Source organism: Nesoenas mayeri (assembly GCF_963082525.1).
Source record: "Nesoenas mayeri genome assembly, chromosome: 25".
Lineage (NCBI taxonomy): Eukaryota > Metazoa > Chordata > Aves > Columbiformes > Columbidae > Nesoenas > Nesoenas mayeri.
This window is the reverse complement of record NC_137549.1, coordinates 4081103-4103149: the sequence shown is the minus strand read 5'-3', so window position 1 is coordinate 4103149 and position 22047 is coordinate 4081103. Positions and strand designations below refer to the sequence as shown.

The 22047-nt window shown below is 55.0% G+C and overlaps 1 protein-coding gene across 13 annotated transcripts in view; it reads left to right on the top strand.

The window, feature by feature from the left end:
• The window catches only part of TCF3 (transcription factor 3), a 69530-nt gene that overhangs the window by 210 nt on the left and 47273 nt on the right, over window positions 1-22047 (top strand). For 10 of the 13 annotated variants that reach the window (XM_080359486.1, XM_080359485.1, XM_080359488.1 and 7 more), the window contains exons 1-3: window positions 205-442; window positions 2733-2828; window positions 10624-10696. In XM_080359486.1, the coding sequence (XP_080215612.1) occupies window positions 2754-2828; window positions 10624-10696 (148 nt within the window). In that variant the 5' untranslated portion in view covers window positions 205-442; window positions 2733-2753. Of the gene's footprint in view, window positions 1-204; window positions 443-2500; window positions 2524-2732; window positions 2829-10623; window positions 10697-22047 lie in introns of those variants that run through there. The other 3 variants (XM_080359481.1, XM_080359483.1, XM_080359482.1) reach the window with 2 other exon arrangements.

Here is a 22047-nt window from a genome sequence, read left to right as displayed (position 1 = left end):
GGGGGGGAGGTGCCCTGCCACGCAGGGGGCGGGGCGTGAGGGGGGAGGCGGGGGTGTGCGCGGGACACGGGGGGGGCGCCGCATCTACGCCCGCCGCCGCGGGGGGACCATGCGGAGGCAGCGGGGCCGGCGGGCGCAGCAGCAGTGGGAGGCGGAGCGGCGGCGGCGGCAGCGTTAGGACCCGGAGCGGCTGCGGGAGGGGGGGGGGGGGGAGGTGGGGGCGGGCCGGGGCGCACGCGCCGCCCGGTGCGGGGCGATCGCGCCGCTTCGCTACATTGTATCCGCCGGCGGCGCGAGAACAATAGGCGCCGCCGCCGCCGCCCGCCGGGCCCTGGGCGCCGCGGCCGCCGCCCGCCCGCCCCTGGCCCTCCGCGCCCGCGGGACCTTCATGCGCTTCCCCTGCCCTGGGCACGCAGGGGGGTGCGCGCCTGCCCCGGAACAGGTAACAAATAATGATAATAAAACAAATAAAATAATAAAACACGCGCTCCCCCTTCCCCCCCCCCCATCGGTGCTGCGGGCGCTGGAGGTCCCGGCGGAGCGCCCCGAGATCTGCGGGACTTGGGGCACCAGCCGCCTCCCTTCGCCGGGGCTGCCCCGGGACGGGCTCGGCTCTATTGTCCCCACAAAGTTTGCCGGGGCCGGAGGAAGGGGGGGCGGGCGGCGGACGGGCCGTGCTGGGGGGTCCCCAGGCGTGCGGGGCCGCCTCGAAGTGTGTGTGTGTGTTGGGGGGGGGTGGGGACAGCGCCCCGTCCCGCTGCGAAGTTCGGGGGCACGAATTTCAGCGCCCCGGGCGGGGGGTCCCTCTCTTCGGCTTGGGGCTCACGGCTCCGGCCGTTCCAAAAGTTGGGGGTCCCGACGCGGGTGGGGGATTGTTCGGCCTCGTTCCGTGGTGTCCAACCCCGGGGGGGTTCTACTTTTAGGGGAGGGCAGCCCGCTATGACCCCCCCCCCCCCCCAGCACACGGGGGTGCGCAAGGACCCCCTTCGCCCTTCCCCCTGCATGGGGGAGCAGCCCGGACCGGCCTAGCTGAGCCCGGTCCAGCCAGGCCGGGCCCACGCGTGTCCCGGAGCAGCCGCGCTGCTGCGGCCGCGCCGGGAGTTGCGGGAACCGGAGCCCGGGGGTGCTGGAGCCTTTGTCCGAGGAGAGAAGGTGCCGCCAGCGCCGGGCCCGCCGGAGGAAACCCGAGCGGGCCGGGGGGAGCGGCGGACATCTGCTGCGCGTTAGCCCGGCCCGGCCGCCCTGCCTGCCAACGGGGTCAAGTTTTCCTCGGCCTTTGTGCTCCCGGGACGGGTAGAGCCCGTCCCGGGCTGGGGCAGGACGGGGGTGCCCGGGGGGGCTGGTTGGGAGTTAAAAATAGGACAGTTTGGGGTGTGTGGGGGGGTAAAAATAAACACCCGAGTTGAGTTTGGGGTGGCGAGCGTGTGCTGTTCGAGTTGTCCGCGGTGGTGTTGTCTATGGGATGTGGGGTTTTTGGGGGGCTGCTCAGGGAGGGATCTGCCCCCCCTGTTTCACCAGGGGCTTCTTTGGGGTGTAACGGGGGCGAGCATGCCCCCCCAGCCCCCGCGGTCAAGGCGCCCGGGTGGGAGGTTGGGAAAGTTGCTTTAAAAGTACCGACCAGATGCTGTGATGACACTTAGAAAAGGCGTTTTAAAGCGAAGAAAAAGAGGAAAAAGAAACCTCCTGGCTGTTGTTTTTGGGGTGTTTTTGGTTTTTTGCTGTTTGTTTTCATCGTGGCAAAGGGGTTGATGTCCTGGGCTGATTTCGGCGTTTGTTGGGTTTGTTTTTAAGCCTCGCTGAGACGCGCAGGCTGAGCCGGCGCAGCCCGCGGCGCTTTGGGTCGTGCGGAGCCTGCTGGGGTGTTTCATTCTCTTTTCTAACCTGATGATGAATGAGTTAAATCTACTGGCCAGCGGCCCTTTGTAACCATGAATGAGTTCCCAAAAAAAAAAAACCCAGCAAAAAAAGCAATGTTTTATCTCATCCCAGGCCTCTCTTCCTTCCAAAGAAATATTTTTCTATCATAGCGAGCTGGCCAAAAAGATCAACCTCCCTTTAAAAATAATAATCTGTAAAATTAGGAAAAATAATATTTACCTATCTCGCAAAGTTGCCTGAAGGGCTTTATTTCTGCAGAACGCTCCAAAAACGATTTTTAAACCAATTTCTTTCTGGTTGTTCTGGGAGAGTGGAGGCTCCGTTCCCAGCGGGTCCGGCAGCCCCGACCCAGCGCCCGGAAGAGCCGCTGCAGGTGCTCAGAGCCCCGGGACGGACGCGCAGGATCAGCGCTGCCCCTCTTCTTTTAAACAAAACTCAGCAAGGACAACGAGCCTCCCGCGGGGGGGCAGGAGAGGGGCCGGGCCAGACAAGTGCCTGAGTGATAACTTGCCTGAACCCTTTGATAAATGAGTTGACTCTTTTTTTTTTCCCCCCCTTTTTTTTTCCTCCTCTCTTCATTCGCCACACGCCAGGAACAGAATTGGCCCGAACTAGTGGAATTGGCAGCAAAAAACTAACATACAAGTGTGTCTGGTCAATAGAGCGCTTGTTCTGCCTCCAGGCGCGCTCTGAGGACTCCGACTGTGTCGAGGACTCGGGTGCCGGAGACCCGCAAAAAGGATTTTTCTTTTCTTGCCCCTTGCTCTGTCTTTTTAAAATATTCATCAATGGGGTGGGTAGTTTGCTGGAGTCATTAAAATATCTCTTTTTCCCCTCCCCCTGGTTTTCCACAGGGCTGGTGAGGCTGCAGGAGTATGAATCAGCAGCAGCAGAGAATGGCCGCAGTTGGGACAGACAAAGAGCTCAGTGACCTGCTGGACTTCAGCATGGTAAGCGAGCGCGGCCCGGGGGTCGCAGTCCCGGGGGCTGCGGGTGTTTCGGAGCCGCAGGAGGGAGGAAACGCGAGACTGGAAATTGGCCGTGATGGGTTTCAGATGTGCCCGTGTTTGTTTGCGTGCACATGTGCTGCAACTTGTTTATTTGCGAGTTAAAGCAAAGCCTCTGCCCATCCTCCCCCCACACTTGCCCCTCAAACGTGTTCTGTTTCCTGCAGGAGCACAGAGAGGTGGATTGGGGGTGGTTTTCGTTGGATGGGAAATTCTGGGGAGATGTAACAGAGTCGTGTGTTCTCTGTTTAAACACTCACCGTGAACTGCGGCTGTTTCTGAAGCCATTCAAAGATGTAACTTTAGTAGCTGATTAATCAGGCTGTTTTTTCCTCTCCCCAGACTATTAAACTTTTGCTCCTGCAGGTTATTTTGTCACAGTTTGAAATGTGTCCATGCTCTCCAGCACATTATTTTGCAGGAGCTGGACACTTGTGTCCCCCACACTCTTCTGTAGCCTGGAAACCTTTGGTTGCATTTAGGAGCTGTGTATTTCCAAAGGAACGAGACCCAGGAGTTCCCCCAGGAGGGTGTGTGCAGCTCGGGGGGAGGAGAAGTCCCTTCTGGTCGTGGCAGGGTGGGGGTTATCACCCAAAACGTCCATCTGTCCTGCCGTCCGGGGTTGGTGACGTGCCACGTCGGTGCTGGCTGTCATTGGCAGGTGACTTGTGGAGAGATGAACTTGTGTTCAAAAGAAAATGACTTTCCGTTGGGTTCCTGTGTTGCGTGCTGCACCTTCGTGACGCTCAGCACACACATCTTGCTTTTTTAGATAAGCAAACATGCTGCAAAGATAGAAAACCCAGCTCCACGAGGAGGAATAGCGCGGATGTGACCGCTGTGGCCCCGCGCTGTCCTGGGTCACCCAGCCCGTGGTCCTGCGGGGCTGATTTTCTTGCCCCTTGGAGATTCAAGTCCATAAAGCTTTTTAGAAACGCCGGTTCAGAACAGGTCAAACTGCTACTGCCAAGAATGTCAGCAAGTCACAAATGGCCCTCAGACACAGGGTGTGAATTTTGGGGTTGTTTTATGCAGGGACACAAGTTGCGCTTGATCATCTTTGTGGGTCCCTTCCAACTCAGGGCGTTTTATGATTCTAAGAATGGAATAAAAGGGGGAAAAGCGATGGCAGAGCTCAGGCACCTAGTGACCTGGTACCTGTCACGCCTCAGACCCTTTTCCGCATCTGAGCAATGAAAGATAGAATTATAGAGCTGGGGCGTGTAGCTGTCCCAGCAGGACTCTGCGCTGGGGGGTCTTTCAGTCCCCCAAAGAGCAATTTCCTGCAGGTCCAGTTCTCCCAGTTTCAGGATTTTGTTGGGAGGCCAGTTCTGTGGAATTAACAGCGGTGCATTTGCACAGTTGCAGTGACGGCGTGCGTTTAACGGCAGGAATATGTTGAGGCTTTGCTGGCGGGCGGTGCGTGGCTGTTTGTCCCTCTCTCCGTCACAAGGTCCGTCCCTTCCCGTCTCCTGCACCGCAGGGTTGCGGGTTTTGAAGTGCTGAACGGGCCCTGCTGGGGCTGCAGCGGTTCCCCCTTCGAATAAAATAAAATCCCACTCGCTATTTGGAGCTTTAAAGAAAAAAACCCGAGACCTTGTTTTCAGATTTAACCAACCATCCTCATTTGCATGCTCAGAGCTGTATTCCCTGGAGGGGTCCTGACCTGTTCCCTCTGCGCATAATGGTGCTGTCCTTGGAGATTAATCTACACCTAACAGTTGAATTTGGGTTCAATTCCAACGCTTTTACGCTGGTGGAAACCTGGGAATGCCCAGAACTGGTTCGTGTAGGGCTCGTGCGGCACCGGGGACACTTCTTGTGGGTCAGGGCTTGCGAATGTCAGTTGCCAGCAAACGATTCAAAGACGTTCTCTCCAGGGTAAGTTGGCCGGTGGGCTTTGGAGCAGCCTGGATTTGAGCCAGGTCTGGCTCACAAACCCTCAGCTCCACACACCCTTCTCCTGAGTTTGCATAAGGGAATACGAACATCTCTCTTGGAGGATGCGTCGGTCAAATGGAAAGCTTCCTAGCGAGTAAATGATCTTGACCTGGGCGTTGAGCTTGTTGTGCGGGTCTGTTGAAGAGGCTCTTCCATGGTTGTTCTCCATGTGTTGCTGGGATGCAGCGTTTCTGACCACAAACCTTGCTCTTTCAAGCATATTTATGTTTTTCTTTCACTAAGCAGGAGTGGAGCATTGGTCTGCTAATCCTCTCCAGGAGAGTAGATGGGAGGGAAGACTAGAGAGATTCACAGCGGCTGGAAGTGTTCACTTCAGATCAATATTTCTAGGGAAAATACGTTAAACCCCAGCAGTTTGTGGTCCAGCTCTCTGCTGTGTTTTGCTGTGCAGTGGGTGAATTTTAAGGTCACAGCATAGTCAGATGTGAGTGCGTGGAGTCAGTAACGGGCAGGGTTGTGCGGGATGCTGTAAGTCAGGCTTACAGTCCTGAAAAGAAGGACTTATGCCTTCTTTAATAAATAAATAGGTTGGGAGGTTGTCGAGCTGCAAAGTGCTCGCTGAAAGCTTTATGCCAATGTAATTTGCCAATAAGGGCGCAAAAATCAAAGGAATCTGAAACGTGGATCAAAGTGAGCCGGAGCCAAACCCCCAGCTCTGTGGTCTGGTCGCTGCTTTGGGCTGTACACGGCGCTCACTTCCCTCTGCCTCCCAACAAATTGCCTTTTATAATTGCCCCAAAGTACTGGTAATTTGTAAGCTTTCCTTCACCACCGCTCCCTGGCGGTAATCCAGGCCGGGTTTGCAAATCTGGAGCAGAGCTTTCAGGAAAGCATCCTGCCTATAGATCCGAGTTGCTGTCTTAGCCCATGTATTAGGCTGGGCTTTCGGTGCGATGTCTTTAGGCCGGTGGGCGCCAGGCGGGCGTGGGGGCTGCTGTCGGGAACCGCTGGGCCGTGAGGACTCGCCGTGGTTGTCCCGGCATTGCGGGAAGGTTTGGGCAGGGATCGTGCGGGGAGCAGGAACGCCCCGTGGCGTGGGGAGAGCTGGGATGGAGCAGCACACGGATGGATTTTCACAGTATCACAGTATGTCTGGGATTGGAAGGGACCTCAAAAGATCATCCAGTGCAATCCCCCCATGGAGCAGGAATGCCCAGGTGAGGTTACACAGGAAGGTGTCCAGGCGAGTTGGAATGTCTGCAGAGAAGGAGACTCCACAACCCCCCTGGGCAGCCTGGGCCAGGCTCTGACACCCTTACTGAGAAGAAGTTTTTTCTCAAATTTAAGTGGAACCTCTTGTGTTCCAGCTTGATCCCATTACCCCTTGTCCTATCATTGTTTGCCACCGAGAAGAGCCTGGCTCCATCCTCGTGGCACTCACCCTTTATATATTTATAAACATTAATAAGGTCACCCCTCAGTCTCTTCTTCTCCAGACTAAAGAGCCCCAGCTCCCTCAGCCTTTCTTCATAAGGGAGATGCTCCACTCCCTTAATCATCCTCATTGCCCTGCGCTGGACCCTCTCCAGCAGTTCCCTGTCCTGCTGGAACTGAGGGGCCACAACTGGACACAACATTCCAGATGTGGGGTCTGTTGGTGTCGCGGAGCGTTCCTGCCAAGCGAGATAGAGGCGTGCGGCTGCGTGCCAGCCCAGCTCTCTGGCAGGAGCGAGATGCTGTTAACAACCATGATTATTACAGAGTATTAACCATATGCTGCGGGGATGCTGGTTGTCAGGGTGGGTTTCCAGCTCGGTGGGACCCACCGTCTCGTCTCTCCCGTGTTCAGCCGATGAGCCGCGTTAGAGCCAAACCCTTCGCGGCGAGCAGGGCTGGGGCAAACCCTGCCCCCCCGGTGCCAAAACCAGCCCGGCCAAGGCACAGCCTGTGTTTCCACCATACAACTCTCGCTTTTGTTTGAAGCAAAGCTGTTGTAAAATTTGACTTTGTGCCGCCGTGGACATTCGGGGCCGTAGTCAGGAAGGTCTGTCTTAATGAACACGTATGAAATATCCTGCTGGCAGTGTTTATTGAGCTGAATTCCCTCTTCTCCCTGAATTAGCAGCTGGATGCTTTCCACGGTGAAAAATAGATTTCAGGTTTTGAGTTCAGGCCTGAGGTTGGTTCAGCGTGGAGTTCATGAGGTGGAAGAGCAGAGGAAGTGAAAACAGCTATTTAGCTGGGAAACACTGGTACAAGTACACAACGCATGAAATGCTGCTTGGTATTGTTACCTGTGCCTGACAAACTCCCTTTCTCGCTTTTGAGTTCACCGTTGAAATTGTGGGGTCTCTGAGCTATAAGAGGGCGGGTATTTGGATCTTCCCAAGCACTGGATTTACATCTTTTAACCTGTGGGAAAGAGAGGGAGAGGAATAAGTTATTGGGAAGGGGTGGAAATTGGGCTGTGAGGTTACGCTCAGGTTGTCAGCTGATGGGGGGGCTGGAGAACAGGACTCGAGGAGCCAAACACAGCGGCTTAAATGGGAGATTTTTACATAACCGTTTAAATCTACATTATTCAAATTCAACAAAGGCCAAGTAATGACCCAATTACATCTCCTCAGACGCTTGTGCCTGGGTCCCTCCTTGATGCGCGGGGTTTGGTTCATCTCCTCGATCCCCCATTTAGTTTATTTGTAAAGCAGAGAGGAAATTTGCAGTGGGTGGGTGAACTTTGCCTGTCCCATGGCAGCCGCACGTCTGACCCACGCGGGGCTCTCGGGACACCGTCCCCACGCGGCTTCAGCCCACACTCCATGGCGAAAAAACCCAGAGCAACCCAGAACGCTTCTTAAGTTGGCAAATGATAAATAAATTGGGAGGCGGCGTTGAGGTGAGGGGTGGCCCGGGGTTCCCCTTGTCTTGGCCTGCTGGAGCATCCTGGCGTGGGAGGGGGTCGGTGACTCCGAAATCCGAGCAGGAAGGTGTTGCATCGGTCTTGAAATAATCTCTGGAAGCAGGCGGGTGGTGGGGAGGGCACCCCCGTGGGGTGGCCGGGGTGATGGGGAGGGCACCCCCCCGTGGGGCAGCCAGGGGCAGTGTGGAGGGCACCCCCGTGGGGCTGCCGGGGTGATGGGGAGGGCATCCCCTGTGGGGTGGTGGGGAGGGTGGGGGGGGCACCCCCCTGTGGGGCAGCCGGGGCGGTGTGGAGGACACCCCCCCATGGGGCGGTGGGGAGGGCACCCCCCCATGGGGCAGTGGGGAGGGCATCCCCTGTGAGGTGGCCGGGGGCAGTGGGGAGGGCACCCCCGTGGGGCAGCGGGGAGGGCACCCCCGTGGGGCAGCCGGGGCAATGGGGAGGGCACCCGCCCTGTGGGGCAGCCGGGGTGGTATGGAGGGCACCCCCTGTGGAGCAGCTGGGGGCAGTGGGGGGGGCACCCCCCCATGTGGGGCAGCCAGGGTGGTGTGGAGGGCACCCCCTGTGGGGCAGCCAGGGTGGTGTGGAGGGCACCCCCTGTGGAGCAGCCAGGGTGGTGTGGAGGGCACCCCCTGTGGGGCAGCCAGGGTGGTGTGGAGGGCACCCCCTGTGGAGCAGCCAGGGTGGTGTGGAGGGCACCCCCTGTGGGGCAGCTGGGGGCAGTGGGGAGGGCATCCCCCATGAGGCAGCCGGGGCAATGGGGAGGGCACCCCCTCTTGTGGGGCAGCCGGGGGTAGTGGGGAGGGCACCTCCCCCGTGGGGCAGCTGGAGGTGATGGGGAGGGCACCCCCCGCGTGGGGCAGCCGGGGTGGTATGGAGGGCACCCCCTGTGGGGCAGCTGGGGGCAGTGGGGAGGGCATCCCCCGTGGGGCAGCCGGGGCGGTGAGGAGGGCACCCCCCGTGGGGCAGCTGGAGGTGGTGTGGAGGGCATCCCCCGTGGGGCAGCCGGGGAGGTGAGGAGGGCACCCCCCCTTGTGGGGCAACTGGGGGTGGTGTGGAGGGCATCCCCCGTGGGGCGGTGGGGAGGGCATCCCCCATGGCACAGTCAGGGCAGTGGGGAGGGCACCCCCCGTGGGGAGGCTGGGGGTAGTGGGGAGGGCATCCCCGGTGGGGATTGCGGGGTTGTGGGGATTGCCGGAGGCGGGGGTGGTGGGGATTGCCGAATGCACCGGGTGGGGGGACACCCCATGTTTGCAGAAGTAAAAAAAACCCCCACGCTCGTTGCACAATGGAACAAGGCTGTTCATATTCTCCACTCAGGTTTACTGCTCAGACCTTGGGTTTTTCAGCATCAGCAAGTTAATAAGCAGAAACGCTTATGAAAAAGAGCTGGCAGTGCTTTTTTCTAATTGTTGTTTTTGTTGGGTTTTGCTGCTCGGTACCATTATGTTCGTGCATCCCATCTCCCCCCCACCCCCCCGCAACTTGGATATGCAGAACTCGGCAAAGGGTTTTCAAACCACTTCACTTAATCTCTTCCCCGCCTTGGTAGTGAGTGCAGGGTGGGTGGGATCAGCCGCGTAAAATGTGCTCTCGGTCATTTTTGGAGATCTTTGCTTTTGTTCTGTAGCCCGACTTCCCAAGGAAAGGGGGTGCGTGGGGGCTGCCGGCGCCCCACGGTGACGCTGGTGTCCCCCCAGGGACAAAGCCATAGGAAGGCAGGTGGCTGCAGGTCATTCACACACACTCCGCACCCTTAAACGCTCCTTACACCTTTGTTTAAATACATATATTACATATACATGGCGTGCGTGTGCCTCTATGCGATCCCAAGTTTGTGTTCTTCTTTTTGAATGGCAGTTGGTTTCTTAACTGCTCGCTTTGCATCTCTACCACATTTAACTGCCTTTTTTCTTTCTTCTCCCCAGCGTTTGTAAAAACAAAGCAAAACAAAGCAAAACCAAAGCCGGGCAGACGGTTTGTGCAAAGGAATGTTTCTGACCACAGCCAGACAGCAGCTCTGTCAGGGCACGAAACGCTGTTTCTTAAGCTCTTGTGCCATTACATTGTTTAATCTTCAAAGCATTAAACTTTTGAGTTGCCAGGACCTTGCAAAGGTCAAAAATAATAAAAATTCAAATGACTCGGTGGTGAAAGTGTCTTGAGTTGAGTACTAAAAGGATATTAAAATGTTAATTCACTAAGCGTTTTCCCACCAGTTGTTTTATTGGCTGGAAGCTCCATTTGTGTGGAGGAGAATTAGTTTTCTGCCGCACACAGGTGCATATAAATTTTTAAATAACAGCTTCTGAAACCCTCCCAACTTATATTAAGAATATTCATACGGGTTAGCAGACGAGCCGTGCGGTGGTTTTGAAGGGAGAAGATCCGTCGCGATACCGAAGCCGGAGCAGCAAACAGGTTGCCAGAGCGACCGATGCCAAAGACACATTAATCTTTCTGATCCTGAGCTAAATACCTTTGGGAGGTGCCGTGGGGTTTCCTGCACGCCGGTCGGTCACGTCTGGCTGGGACCTGGAGCATTACGGGTGCTGAGGGATGAAATGGGCTCTTCCATGTGCTGCGGTCTCCGTGGGTGCTGTTTTACGCAGGGAACCAGCCTTTCCCTGGGGGCACATCCTGCGCTGCGCCTTGGTGAAGAAATAGGGGAGAAGCGGTCACTTTTGCCCCAGCGATGGTGCTTCTTGGGTGGTTTTCGGTTGCTCCGCGCCGCTCGCCCGTCCCCCTGCAGCCCATCTCCGCAGCAGGGACATTCGAAAGTTTTCTGCATCAATAAAGTGCTTTTCTCCCCCTTCCCTCCCCCGCTTGCCCAATCTGACCCCTCTGCAGCAGCACAGTAAAACGGACATACTGAAATCTCCTTTCTCTTCCTCTCTCTCTCATCTTGTTTTGTAGATGTTTCCCCTGCCGGTGGCTAATGGAAAGAACAGACCCACGACCCTAGCGAGCACTCAGTTCGGAGGATCAGGTACTGTCATCTTACATCTGGTTTTTTTATTCTTGAAACTGTAATGTTTCTTGCAGTAAATTTGTGTTTGCTTCCAGCGACCCAAAAGGAGGGGTTTCTGTCGTTTTGTGTTATGTATTTTTCCGGTGGTGATGTGCTACTATTTCTCTAGATGATTTTCTTGTTGTTCCACGTGTCTCTGGATGATCAGAGCTGCTCTTGCCGATCTGTCTCCAATTCAGGAGTCGCTGCCCGAGCTGGAGGTTGTTGTCTCGCTGCTCTGGTTGAAGCAGCGCAGGACCAGACACTCAGTGATCTCCTGAGCTGTTGGAACGAGTGTCTGCAGGTGTGTGGTGGTGAATTCCTGGGCTCGGCTGCCCAAAGGGAGACCCTGGCACGGTTTGGGTGTCCCCTTCATGCAGCTCCCTGCCCATGGTGGGATCCTGGCGTTCCCAAAGGGACCTTCGCAAAGCCACCCTGACCAGATGCCACCAGGCTGCCCTGGGGACACACGAGCTGTGTCACCAGCCACCGAGCTGGACCTCGCTGTGTTTTTGGGGTGCTGTGAGCACAGCCTTGCCTGTCCCCCTGTGCTGTGGTGTCTGTGACACCACCAGCTGGTCCTGGTCCCCAGAAGGACCGAGTGGCTGCATCTTTGCCAAGGAGGGGCCGGGGGTGTGGACATGAAAGGGTTTGAGGGCGCGGAGCTTTAGGTGTGTGACTGGGAAACGTGGCGCTGGTTTATTTGAGGCTGAAGCGGAGAATTCCCCCCGGGTTGCCGGCGCGGGGCTGTGCCAGGCGTTCGATGCCCGGGGAAGGCGCTTTGTGCCGGGCTCACCGCGGCCACGGCGCGCGGGAAGTTCGGGTAATTTGTCCTTCTTGCCGGAACATGCTGTTGCTTTGTGGGTGGTTAAAACTCGACCTTCTGTGACCTGCGCTAACGCGAGCTGGCCAGGGAAGCTCTGACCATGTGGAATGTCTGTGCCCCGATGCCGGATGGCTTTCCAGGTGGGATTTCTGGGTTGTGGCGTTGGTGCCGGAGCAAGTTGTGGGGTGTCTCTTGGGAGGACCTGCAGGAGCAAGGACGGGAGGTGCGTACCCTGAAGCTCGATGCTTTCAGATGGGGCTGTTTGGCTGCACGTCAAGGTGGTTTTGAGCAAACATTTTTGCATGCAGGGAAGCTGTCGAGTGGGCGCTGGAGGAAATTCAAGGGGAGAGAGCTCTTGGGTGAACGCAGATGGAGGCGGATCTCTCCAGCGAGTGTTCCCATGTGCGACTTTTGCTGTTAAAATAATCCACAAAAGATGTGCTGGTGGGAGAATACTAACGGAGCTAGCTCGCCTTAGTTGGCTTCCCCGTCGGCTGCCGGTTTGTAGCGCTGGCCGGACCCCTCTGCTTGTACAGCAGCCGAAGTGATATAGAATCTTTGATTTCCCCCCGCTCCTTCTTTTCTTTCGGGTGAGCGCAAGGTAATGTTGACACCACCCTTCCTCTGGGCTGCTGTGTTCTGGGTCCAGCTGCGAGCGGTTCATAAAAGCGCAGGACTGGTGTTATACAACTGGAGGCAGTTGCACAATCGCTGCCGCGCCGCGTTCTGCGGCTGCTCTTCGGTCCTGCCCTGGGCATCCTGGGTTTGAAACGCAGCTCGGGGTTTGGTGTAGGGGAAGGTTTTCCTCTGATGTGGAGTTACCCCTAGGGCCTCACTTCTGGAGAGCAGGGGGCATGTTTAATTTATGTGTCAGCTTTGTGATTTCTCTCTGGTCCTGTTTGACGATTGATTTTTGCTGGTGGGATGAGTAACTGCGGTAAGACCTTAACAAGATGTGCTGTGCACAAGGCTGCACTGTTGGAAGGATCCAAAGTGTCTAAGCTAGGTCTTAGATAATCTGGAGTGATTGTTTTTATAGTTTGGTGATGTTTGGTTTAGCTTAATTCACTAATTGGCAGCAAGGTACAATCGGATACTGGTTCACCCCCAAAGGTAACTACCAGCCGTCTGGCTCAACATTTGATTTGAAGTTAAATTGTTACCAGCCCAGCAGCGGTCAGGGGGTGAAGAGCAGATAGTCCTTGGGTTTGGAGACCTGGACTTGCTGAGGGAGCAGAGCACCTTGCAGCCGGGCGCTCCTCTGCACCTGGAGGTTAGCTCCTTAAATCTTACCTTGCAGGAAGGACTGGGCTTCGTCTTTATGTGCCTGATGTTTTTCAAACAGTTCAATTGGTATCGTAGAATGGTTTGGGTTGGAGGGACCTTCCCAGCTCCCCAGTGCCACCCGGCTATGACAGGGACATCTTCACCAGCTCAGGGTGCTCAGAGCCCCGTCCAGCCTGGCCTGGGATGTCTCAGGGATGGTTCATCCACCACCTCTCTGGCCAACCCGGGCCAGGCTCTCACCACCCTCAGGGCAACAATTCCTTCCTCATATCTGCCCCATCCACCGGTAAAGGTGGCGCCGTGTTTCCTCTCTGCTGCCTGGAAAGCAGAAGCAAATACTGATTTACTTCAGTGCTGGTTCAGTAACATGCACCACAGTGTCAGAACCATCTCAGTTGGAACAGACCCTCAGGATCGTTGAGTCCAACCATAACTTAACCTACCTCTAGCACTAGATAAGGTAGCGCAGTCATTTGAAACAGTGCAACTAGCAAATGACGCTGATAAAGTTTCCCCAAATTCAAACTATTTTCAAATCCCAATAGCTGCGCTGGCACCGGTGCCGACGGCCCCTTTACAAATGGGAACCTGTTTCTCTCTGCTAGGCCAGGCACATTCCAACACGAGCCCTCCAGCTTTGAGATCCCTTGGCTTTTATATTTGTCTCCCGGTTTTATTTTAAGCTCTGCCACTGTTTCCCTCCTTTCTGTCCTTACATGCACCAGGGAGGAACTGGTTTAGCTGCCCCGCCGCACGGACAATGATTCCACACCTCCGCTTTGCCTTTTCTTGGCAAGGCGAGACCCAGCAATTGCCACTCGGATGGGGCTTACGTCACGCGGACCGTGTCTGCGGCATTTATAGCGCATATAGGTCACCGCGGGGAAGTTGGTCTTCCTGGGGCTTTGAGCTGCAACTTGTGTTTTCCAACCCAAACCGTGTCATTTGCCGCTCACATTTTCTTTTAGCCGGGGTGCTCATTGTGTTCCTATTGTCCTGCTCCCAGGGGGGCTGCGGTTTCCTCGTCCCCTCGCCAAACGGGTTGTTTATTATTTGCGGTGGCAAAACGTGTAAAACTGTGTCCTCCTCCATGTCATAGTTCATAAATGACTAATATGATCAGGGACAAGCTCTGTCCTCGCGCGCTAAATTAAACTGCGCTTCAAGCAGGAAACGGCGTGTGCTCAGTTTCACGTGGAAATAGCGCTCGCCGTGCCGGGTCCGTGTCCCGCTGGAGCAGGAGCGCGGGCGCTCTCCACCGAAGGGACAATTCAGTTCATCAAATAAAAACGCTGCTAATAGAAGTAGTGCTTTTTTTCCCTTTCCTTTTGAGTAAGCGCGTTCACCGTTAAACATCTTTTCCTTCTCGCTTTGTGGTGAGGGAGCTCCCGCGCTTGGGGTCTCTGGGGCGGCTTGGGAATGGGGAGTCCCCTCCTGCTCTGTGATTTCCACCCCCAAAATGTGTGCGGTGCTTTTTTCCTTGTGAGGCTCGTTGTTGAGGGAATTGCTTTGATCGGGGCAAGTTCAGAAGACACATTTGAAGCCGGCTAACCAGGGAGTTTTTTCAAAGGGTTACAAGCTGGTGCATGTAACAGATTTTAAGTTATAGTCTAGTGAACAAAGCGAATGTGCTTCCCCTGGAGGGAGGTGAGTCTGTATCCCCTTTGAAAACCCGCTTTAAACAACATTCAAACTTGGATACCTGTGGCAACGGCACTGAAAGTAATAAATTCTATGAAAGGTGAGGGTTGTCTCTTTAATTGGTGCTACGGGTGAGCTGTTTGAAGGTTTAATTACGTTATGGAGCTTGCGGGGCAGCCCTAGTGCTTTGAGTAAACGCGTCTCGGTTACTCGGGAAGAACTGAACGCTCTAAACTGTCAGCAATTGAGTCTCAGGCCGCAGAAACGCATTTGCAACTACTTACCACAGTGAGGAAAGCAGGAGCTTTTATTAGTAAGGATATATCACGTTTTCCTGCTAAGTCCCTCTAGTTCCCACATGTTATGCTGGAGTGGGAATGATGGGCTTTGCTTGCTGTTTTGATAGATGATGAAAGGCAGACGTGAGGTGCACAATATGCGACTTGATATTAAAAACTGGCACTTTCCATTAAAGTGCGTGCTTGAGGCTGCTTGTCGATGTTGCGGTCGCCTGCGTGCCCGCGCTGCGGGCTTGTAAAACTGTCACTAAACGCAAAGCCACCACGCCAAAAAAAAAGGCAAAGCAGAAAGTTGTACTTGCCTATTGGAGCGACTTTCTTTCGAAGTAAGAAAAAATCGCTTTTTAGCCGTTATCAAAGGAAAAATAATTGAAATCAAAAAGCTTTGCCATGGATGAGTGGAGCTTGGAGCGGTCTTGTTGGGCTGGGCTGAGGCGCCCGCTGCTGCTCTCTGCAGGGGCGCACGGGGGTTTTGTAGGGAACACCCCGGGTGCCGCAGCCTTTCCAGTAACAAACCCTGGAGGACTTTCAGTGCAGTTTGTCTCCCACATGCTGGTCAGGTGCGTTCAACAGCTTTCTGCTTCGTTTCCATCTCTCTGTTCTCCTTCCTCTCCCTTTCCGCTCCCCTGGGCTGGGTTGGGATGCAGAAAACGGGGTTTGAAGAAAAGAGCCCAAAAGCTGGGGGCGGGGAACACGGGTCGCAGGAAATAGTGAGTGCAGGGGAACAAACGGCCAGGGAAGATCTTCACACCCGTCTCCCTTAACCCAGCGTCGCATCCCAACTGTATCTGGGATCCTTGTGTTCCTGCTCCCAGGGCCCCCCGCCTGGGCAGCTGTTTCACCTGGGGGGCTGAAGACGTTCCTCTCTCTGTTACCCCTCTTTGGATGTCTGGTTTCCCTCGACCTTCTGCCCAAGGCTGAGTGGGGCCAGGGGCACAGCGGGTTTCTGATGGACACACGAGGAACGGGCGGGTGCCACTGCACGTTGGGGATGCTCTGCGGCAGCTCGGTGCTTCTCCAGCAGCTGGGGAGAGGAAGACAGTTCAGTTCTGGGCCCCTCAGGTCAGGAAAGAGATTGAAGTGCTGGAGCGGGTCCAGAGAAGAGCAACAAGACTGGGGAAGGGACTTGAGCACAAGCCCTATGGGGAGAGGCTGAGGGAGCTGGGCTTGTTTAGTCTGGAGAAGAGGAGGCTTAGAGGTGAGCTCAGCACTCTCTAGAACTACCTGAAGGGCAGTTCTAGCCAGGTGGGGATTGGGCTCTTCTCCCAGGCATCAGCAATAGGACAAGGGGCCATGGGCTTCAACTCTGCCAGGGGAAATTGAGGCTGGAGATGAGAAAGCAATTCTGTGCAGAGAGAGTGGTCAGGCATTGGAATGGCTGCCCAGGGAGGTGCTGGACTCACCGGCCCTGGAGGTTTTGAAACTGAGATTGGCCATGGCACTTAGTGCCATGATCTAGTAAACAGACTAGAGTTGGACCAAGGCTTGGACTGGATGAGCTGTGAGGTCTTTTCCAACCCAATCGATTCTGTGATTCTGTGACAGCACCCCGTCCCTGTCTTGCTGCACCTTTTCAGGGTAGAGTTTTGGTTTATTTTGGCTTTTTTCTCCTACATGGAGGAAGAGTCCTCCTGGCTGGATTTGAGATGTTGAACGAGGGAAAGAGCACAGCAAGTGTCGGGAGTGCCGGAGGGCAGAGCTGTGCTGAGCTAAGTGACAGCTTTTGTTTAGAAACTGCAGATTTGACATAGACCTTGTTTTGAGCGCAGTTTTAACCAAGCCGGGGGAGCTGAAGCAGCACAGCCATGTTTGCCAGCAGAGCTTTTTCCTCCCTGGACGAGGCGGTTCAGCGCTGGTGTAACTGTGCCCGCTTGGGGTTATGACAAGACGCGCGTATCTCATGTACAAATCTGTGCCTGGCCTGGGTTAAGCCTGGCACGAGGCTGGGCCGGGAGGGAAGCTTGTGCGCTTCGAAAGAACGTGTACAAACCCAAACCCATGCTTTCCTTCTGATAAGGGGAGCTGGTTGTGCATTAATTGCATGTGCGATGTCATTACCTTGTTCACGCTGCTGCCTTCTCAACCGCGAGGGCCAGCTCTTGTTCTAAATGATGCTCTGGAGGGCAACACGCTTGGGCTCTGCTCAGCCCAACCTCGAATCCTGCCCGAGCGGCACGTTGTCAGTGTGGTGCTGAGCTACCTGGATTGTTTGCCTTTGGCTCAGCGTCCCGGCTTGCGGCCTCGTGTGCTGGTTGTGCGCTTTCCAAAGGGGAGAGGTGGCTTTGGAAGGGACCCGGTGGGTCTGCAGCGCCTCGGTGCTGCGGATTTCGCAGCCCGCGCCCAGCGTGCGGCCCGTCGCTCTGCCCGCGTCTCCCCTGTTAACGTTTGCATGTCGTGGAACTCAAATTGAATTGTTATTCTGGTTTTTTTTCAGTTTGAGGCAGCAAATGTGTGTCTTAAGGGGGTGGTTTAATGCACAGTGTATTTTGTTAACTTGGATGGCTTCTCTACCTGGCACTACATTCTCCAGTGTTAAAGCTGAAGGATGCTGTAAAGGTATCTCCTCTGCTCACTAGCACCCAAAGTCACTGGGCAAATTGATATTCCGATGCTCCTCTAACACAAGAGCTACTCTGGATGCCGATGTTATTCCTGAGTGGGAACGTGATGGTGATCTACCGCTTAACATGGAAGAGTGAAGTGTTGACACGAGCCTCCCCTGGGCGTTGAGGTCATCAGCGCCTGTTTCCTGAGCGCTTTGAGCCGCGGATTCGGGAGCATGAGGAGAGACCATGGTCTGAATGTGATGGGCAGAAACCCCGTGTCCCCTCACAGACAGAACCATTTTATTTGGAGAAGCCCCTCAGGATCATCGGGTCCAACCGTGTGGCTGCAGGGAGACCCCGGACCCTTCTGCTCTCTGCGACCTTTCTTTAAAACAAAATAAAATAAAAGAAAATGAGGTGGTCTCTCTCCCAAAGACTTCTTAATGCCCCATTAACATTGTTACACAAAACAGCAGCATGCCATTTAATTAGGAAAAATACGTACTAACCTCTACCATATGTTGCTCTTCTCCTTGTATTTGCATTTGAAAGTCCGGCTGAATTTCAATGTGAAACTGGATTTTATCCAGATGATGAATGGCCTGAGGGGCTGTGGGAAGGTGGCTGTGCCTCCCCGTCGTTCTTTTATTTTTAAGAAAAACTTTGGAAGCAAATTTCCTTTATTTCATGTACCGTGGTTCTGACTGTTCACACCTTTCCTTTGAAGCCTGAGGTGGGCTTTGGCTGGGCGGCTATTCCTATGAGCTCTGAACTATAGGTGCTCCAGCCCCTAAAGGAGAGGGATTGAATTTACTCGGTTTACCTTTAAACAACCTGTTTTTGGTGGCAGCCCCACTCGTGGCCAAGGAGACAATCCCGTTACCGAACCTCCCGTGCTTCTGGTTTCAGCCGCGGCTGCTCCGTCCTCGCAGCTTTGTAACCTCCTTTACCGATTTAAACAAGAAGTTTGGTCTCGACAGTCGCTCTTTCAAGCCTTTTGTTTTTCCAACTGCTCTCAAACCGGCGGCATCGGCTGCTGGAAGAAGAGCTGCCGTAGAGCTGGGTCTGGGGCAGCGCATCCCCACAGCATCTTCCAGTCGCCTGGACTTTGCACTTGGCTTGGAGCTGGGTTTTTCTCCTCGTCTGAGGTACTTTTAAACTGGCTTAAGCTCTGTGACAAACTCAGCCTGACGTTGTTGAGCTGGGTCTGCTCACACAGCTCTTAGGGACCTTTTACCTCACCTACCTGGCGAAAAATCTGATGAGAAATCACTTGGTGTCCTGATGGTTCCCCCCCTGTGCGGAGCGGGGCCGGGGGGCCGGGCTGACTTCTGTTCTCCTTTCGCTCAGCCCCTCGGAGATCAGTTCAGTCTTGAAGACAGTTTTTGTTGGGGTTTTTTGTTGTGTTAATGCAGCTGAACTAATATGATTGCATTTCCAGATTCGGGTAATGGAATAACAAGTCAGGAAGCTCCTTTTTTTTTTTTTTCCTAAGGATAATTTATGTCGCTTCCAAATTCTCCAGGTGTCCGTTGGGAAGGTCTTTCTCAGTTGCCCTCGGCACGAGGGCTCCTGGCCACGTGGCTGCGCGAGCGGCACCACGTTGTGCCATGTGCTGAGATCGGCCATGGACCTGGAGCAACCATGGGGTTGTCCTGGGTGCCCAAAAAGATGGGTCTTCCCTTCCTCATGGTCTGGAGGACCACGTACATCCCCCAAGTGCCGTATTTGGAGCAGAGACCTGTAGAGCGAGATAAGGACTAAGCAAAACAAGTTGATTCAATGTGAATCACGCTAAGTCATTTATTACAGAAACAAACCTCCTTATGTATGCAACTATATTCTAATCACGCATCCACACTCCAAGCATGGATTTGTTAAATGAGTATCGTGGGCTGTCCATGCGCTGGAGTCTCACTGATGATACGTCCGATGATTCACGCCACGCCAGGACCCCGCTGATTGAGGAACGCCCCTCTTTCTCACAGCAGACTCTGTTCTCGAAGCGGCCTTGAGTTCCTTTGAGCCTGACTAATTCAGCAACAGATCTTTATCTATCAAAACCCCTCCACAGAGACCCTTGCATGTGTCCCTTGGAGTGGTTTCACCAGCATCCCGAGGTGCATTGGCTTTGTGCATCTCCGGTTTCAGCGGAGCGATCTGGAAAACAGCTCAGCCGAATCATCTCGCAAACGGCAACTTCCTTTCTAAAAAGAGAAGGATGTTGTGGAGTTCATGGCTTCCCATTATTTTCCCCAATTTGAGCGCTTCCTCGCCATCGGTCCCCCCGTGTCGGGCGGCACGGTCGGCTTTGGTTTGGGGACAATCTCGCCACTGCCGGCGCGCGCTGTGGTGCCGGGTGCTGGTGTCTCGGAGCTGCGCGGGCTCTGGCTCCATAGGACCCGAAACGTGCTCCCCCAGGCCGGGGCACCGCGCGGTGGAGCCCCCGTCCTGGCGCAGCCGCACGAGCAGGCGGCGGCCGCGGCGTTTGCCCTTCTTTGGGTATGTTGTACAAAGGTAGTGAGTCACTGCTCCATCGAGCGATAGTTACCCTGCTCCTGCCTTGTATTTGTGTTGTGTAGCCAGTGGGATTATTTATAACTTAGCCAGCATCCCGAGCCTATTGTTTCGGCAAAGAGCAGGAATGACTAGATGACTTCCTGAGATTTTTTTTTTCTTACCACCCCCTCATTTTTTTTTTTAAATCTGCTTTTCCTTCCAAGTATTATATTCACCAGTTGGATGCTCTTCCCCCCCCACATCTTCCCCTCCTGATTGTGCGTTTGTGCCGCTGACAATCCCACTACCGGTGTTGCTTTAACTCTAAAAAGTCTCCCAGGAAGCACAGGGTCTGTGCCCCGGGAGGGCTGGGACACCTTGGGGTGGCCCAGGGGGTCTCACCAGCCTGGCGGGTGCCGGGGACCGCGGCACGAGGCTCTGGCGCTGCCGCTAATGGGGCAGGAGTTGCCCGGTGCCGTGGATGCTGCGGGATGCTGCCCAGCCCAGTGCGGGGTTGGTCCGGTCCAGCCACCGGCACAGGATTGCATCTCAGTGCTCTGGTTCTGCCCTTTGTCACCGCCCCGCTGAGGGTGATAACTGCTGAAATACAAAGGTCTCACCTGAGCCTGCTCAGGGAAAAGCCATTTCCATGCTGGTGGAAGGGGCACATCCAGCCCTGGGGACGTGGCAATGGTGGAGATGGATGAAGCGGGTCCTGAGCTCCTGTCATTGCGTGTACAGCCACTTGCCCAGTGGCAATGGTGCCATCTGGGCAGAGTTCGCCCTCAGCCCTGGAGCTCTCCTGATTCTTGTCCTCCTCCTCTTTTTCCATCTGCCTGCAGTTAATTCACTGCAAGACCCAGGAGTCACCACAATTTTAACTAAGCCCTTGTCTGGAAATGATTGTGGGGGGTAAAGGTGTGCAAAACGGAGAAAAAGGACATGTGGGTGGTTTGGTTTGCTCAGCCCATCCGAACCTTTGGGAGGAACGTGGAGGTTGAGCTTCCTTGGGGAGCAACATCCAGGACCCCGGCAGCTGCCGTCCACAGCTCCTCTTTGTACAACCCAGGACCACTTGGGATCTTCTTGCTTGAAATTGTGGCACAAGACACCTGTTTTGGGTTTGCTTTAGTCTAATTCTCCTTCTGGCTGAGCAGGATGCTCTGAGGTGGTGCCCGTCCTGGCTGCGTCCCCTTCGTTAGCTTCATTAGCTTCTTCTCGGCCGTGACGTAACGAGCAGCCGCTAAGGTTAATGAGGCTGTAGCCACAACCTGCAAAAGCGACCCAGGGGTGAAACAGCTAAAGAGGAACAAGCCTTTGCTGCCTTGTGGCCAGCAGAGATCCTGCACACGTCCTCTCGGTTTCTGTTAGTTCAGAACTCAAAACTTAGCGCTGGTGTATTTTTAAGCTCCTGTTTCTAGCCGAGGTGCCTGCAGATCCTTGCTTGTCCTCTGGCTGGTGGTAGAAGGTACCTCGTGGCCCCACTGGCTCAGGACCCGCAAGGAAGTGTGAAGTTGGGCCAAATAGAGCTCTGCTGCTCAGGTGTGAGCAGCCAGGAGTGGAAAATGAGTCCAGAATTCTGTCCTGTGGGGTTTTTACATAATCTGTAGAGCTGGTTTTGCTTTTCCAGGTTTCTCGCGGTGCAGGGCACTGGATATGGGAGAGAAACCGGAGCGTCGAGTGAGTGAGGTCCTGGGCTCGGGATGATGCTCCGAGAAGGACCTGGGAACTGAGGCATCTCAGGAAACCGATGTCTGGATCCACGAGCTCACTGCAGGATTCCAGACTGCTCTCTGGGTTGCTTGTTGCAGTCAAACTGGAGGGTTTTTGGGCCAGGCACTGAACTCGTGTCTTGTCGGAGTTGGTCCCAAAGCTGTTAGAGCCCCAGTGGAGCCATTTAGGGTCGCGCAGGAGCTCGTGCATCCACGATGATGCTTCTGCTTCCCGTGAGGCTTTTGAGCTGCTGTTCCCCTGCCTAGGGCACCCTTCCCATCCCAGACACACAGTTACTTTGGTTTTATCCCCCTTGCTGGAGTCTGCAGGCAGCGATCTCCCAAGTAAAGCGCCGCCGCGGTTCCTGTACCGCAGCATTTCCTGGGGCAGTGGGAAAGCCGAGCCTGCATGGCACTGAGTTCCCACTGCTCCTCAGGTTCCTTTCAGCTGAAGTGCGTGGAAAATAAAGCCGAGGAAGAAGATGGGGAGCTGCCTTTCTCGCTCCCCGCTGTGAAACCA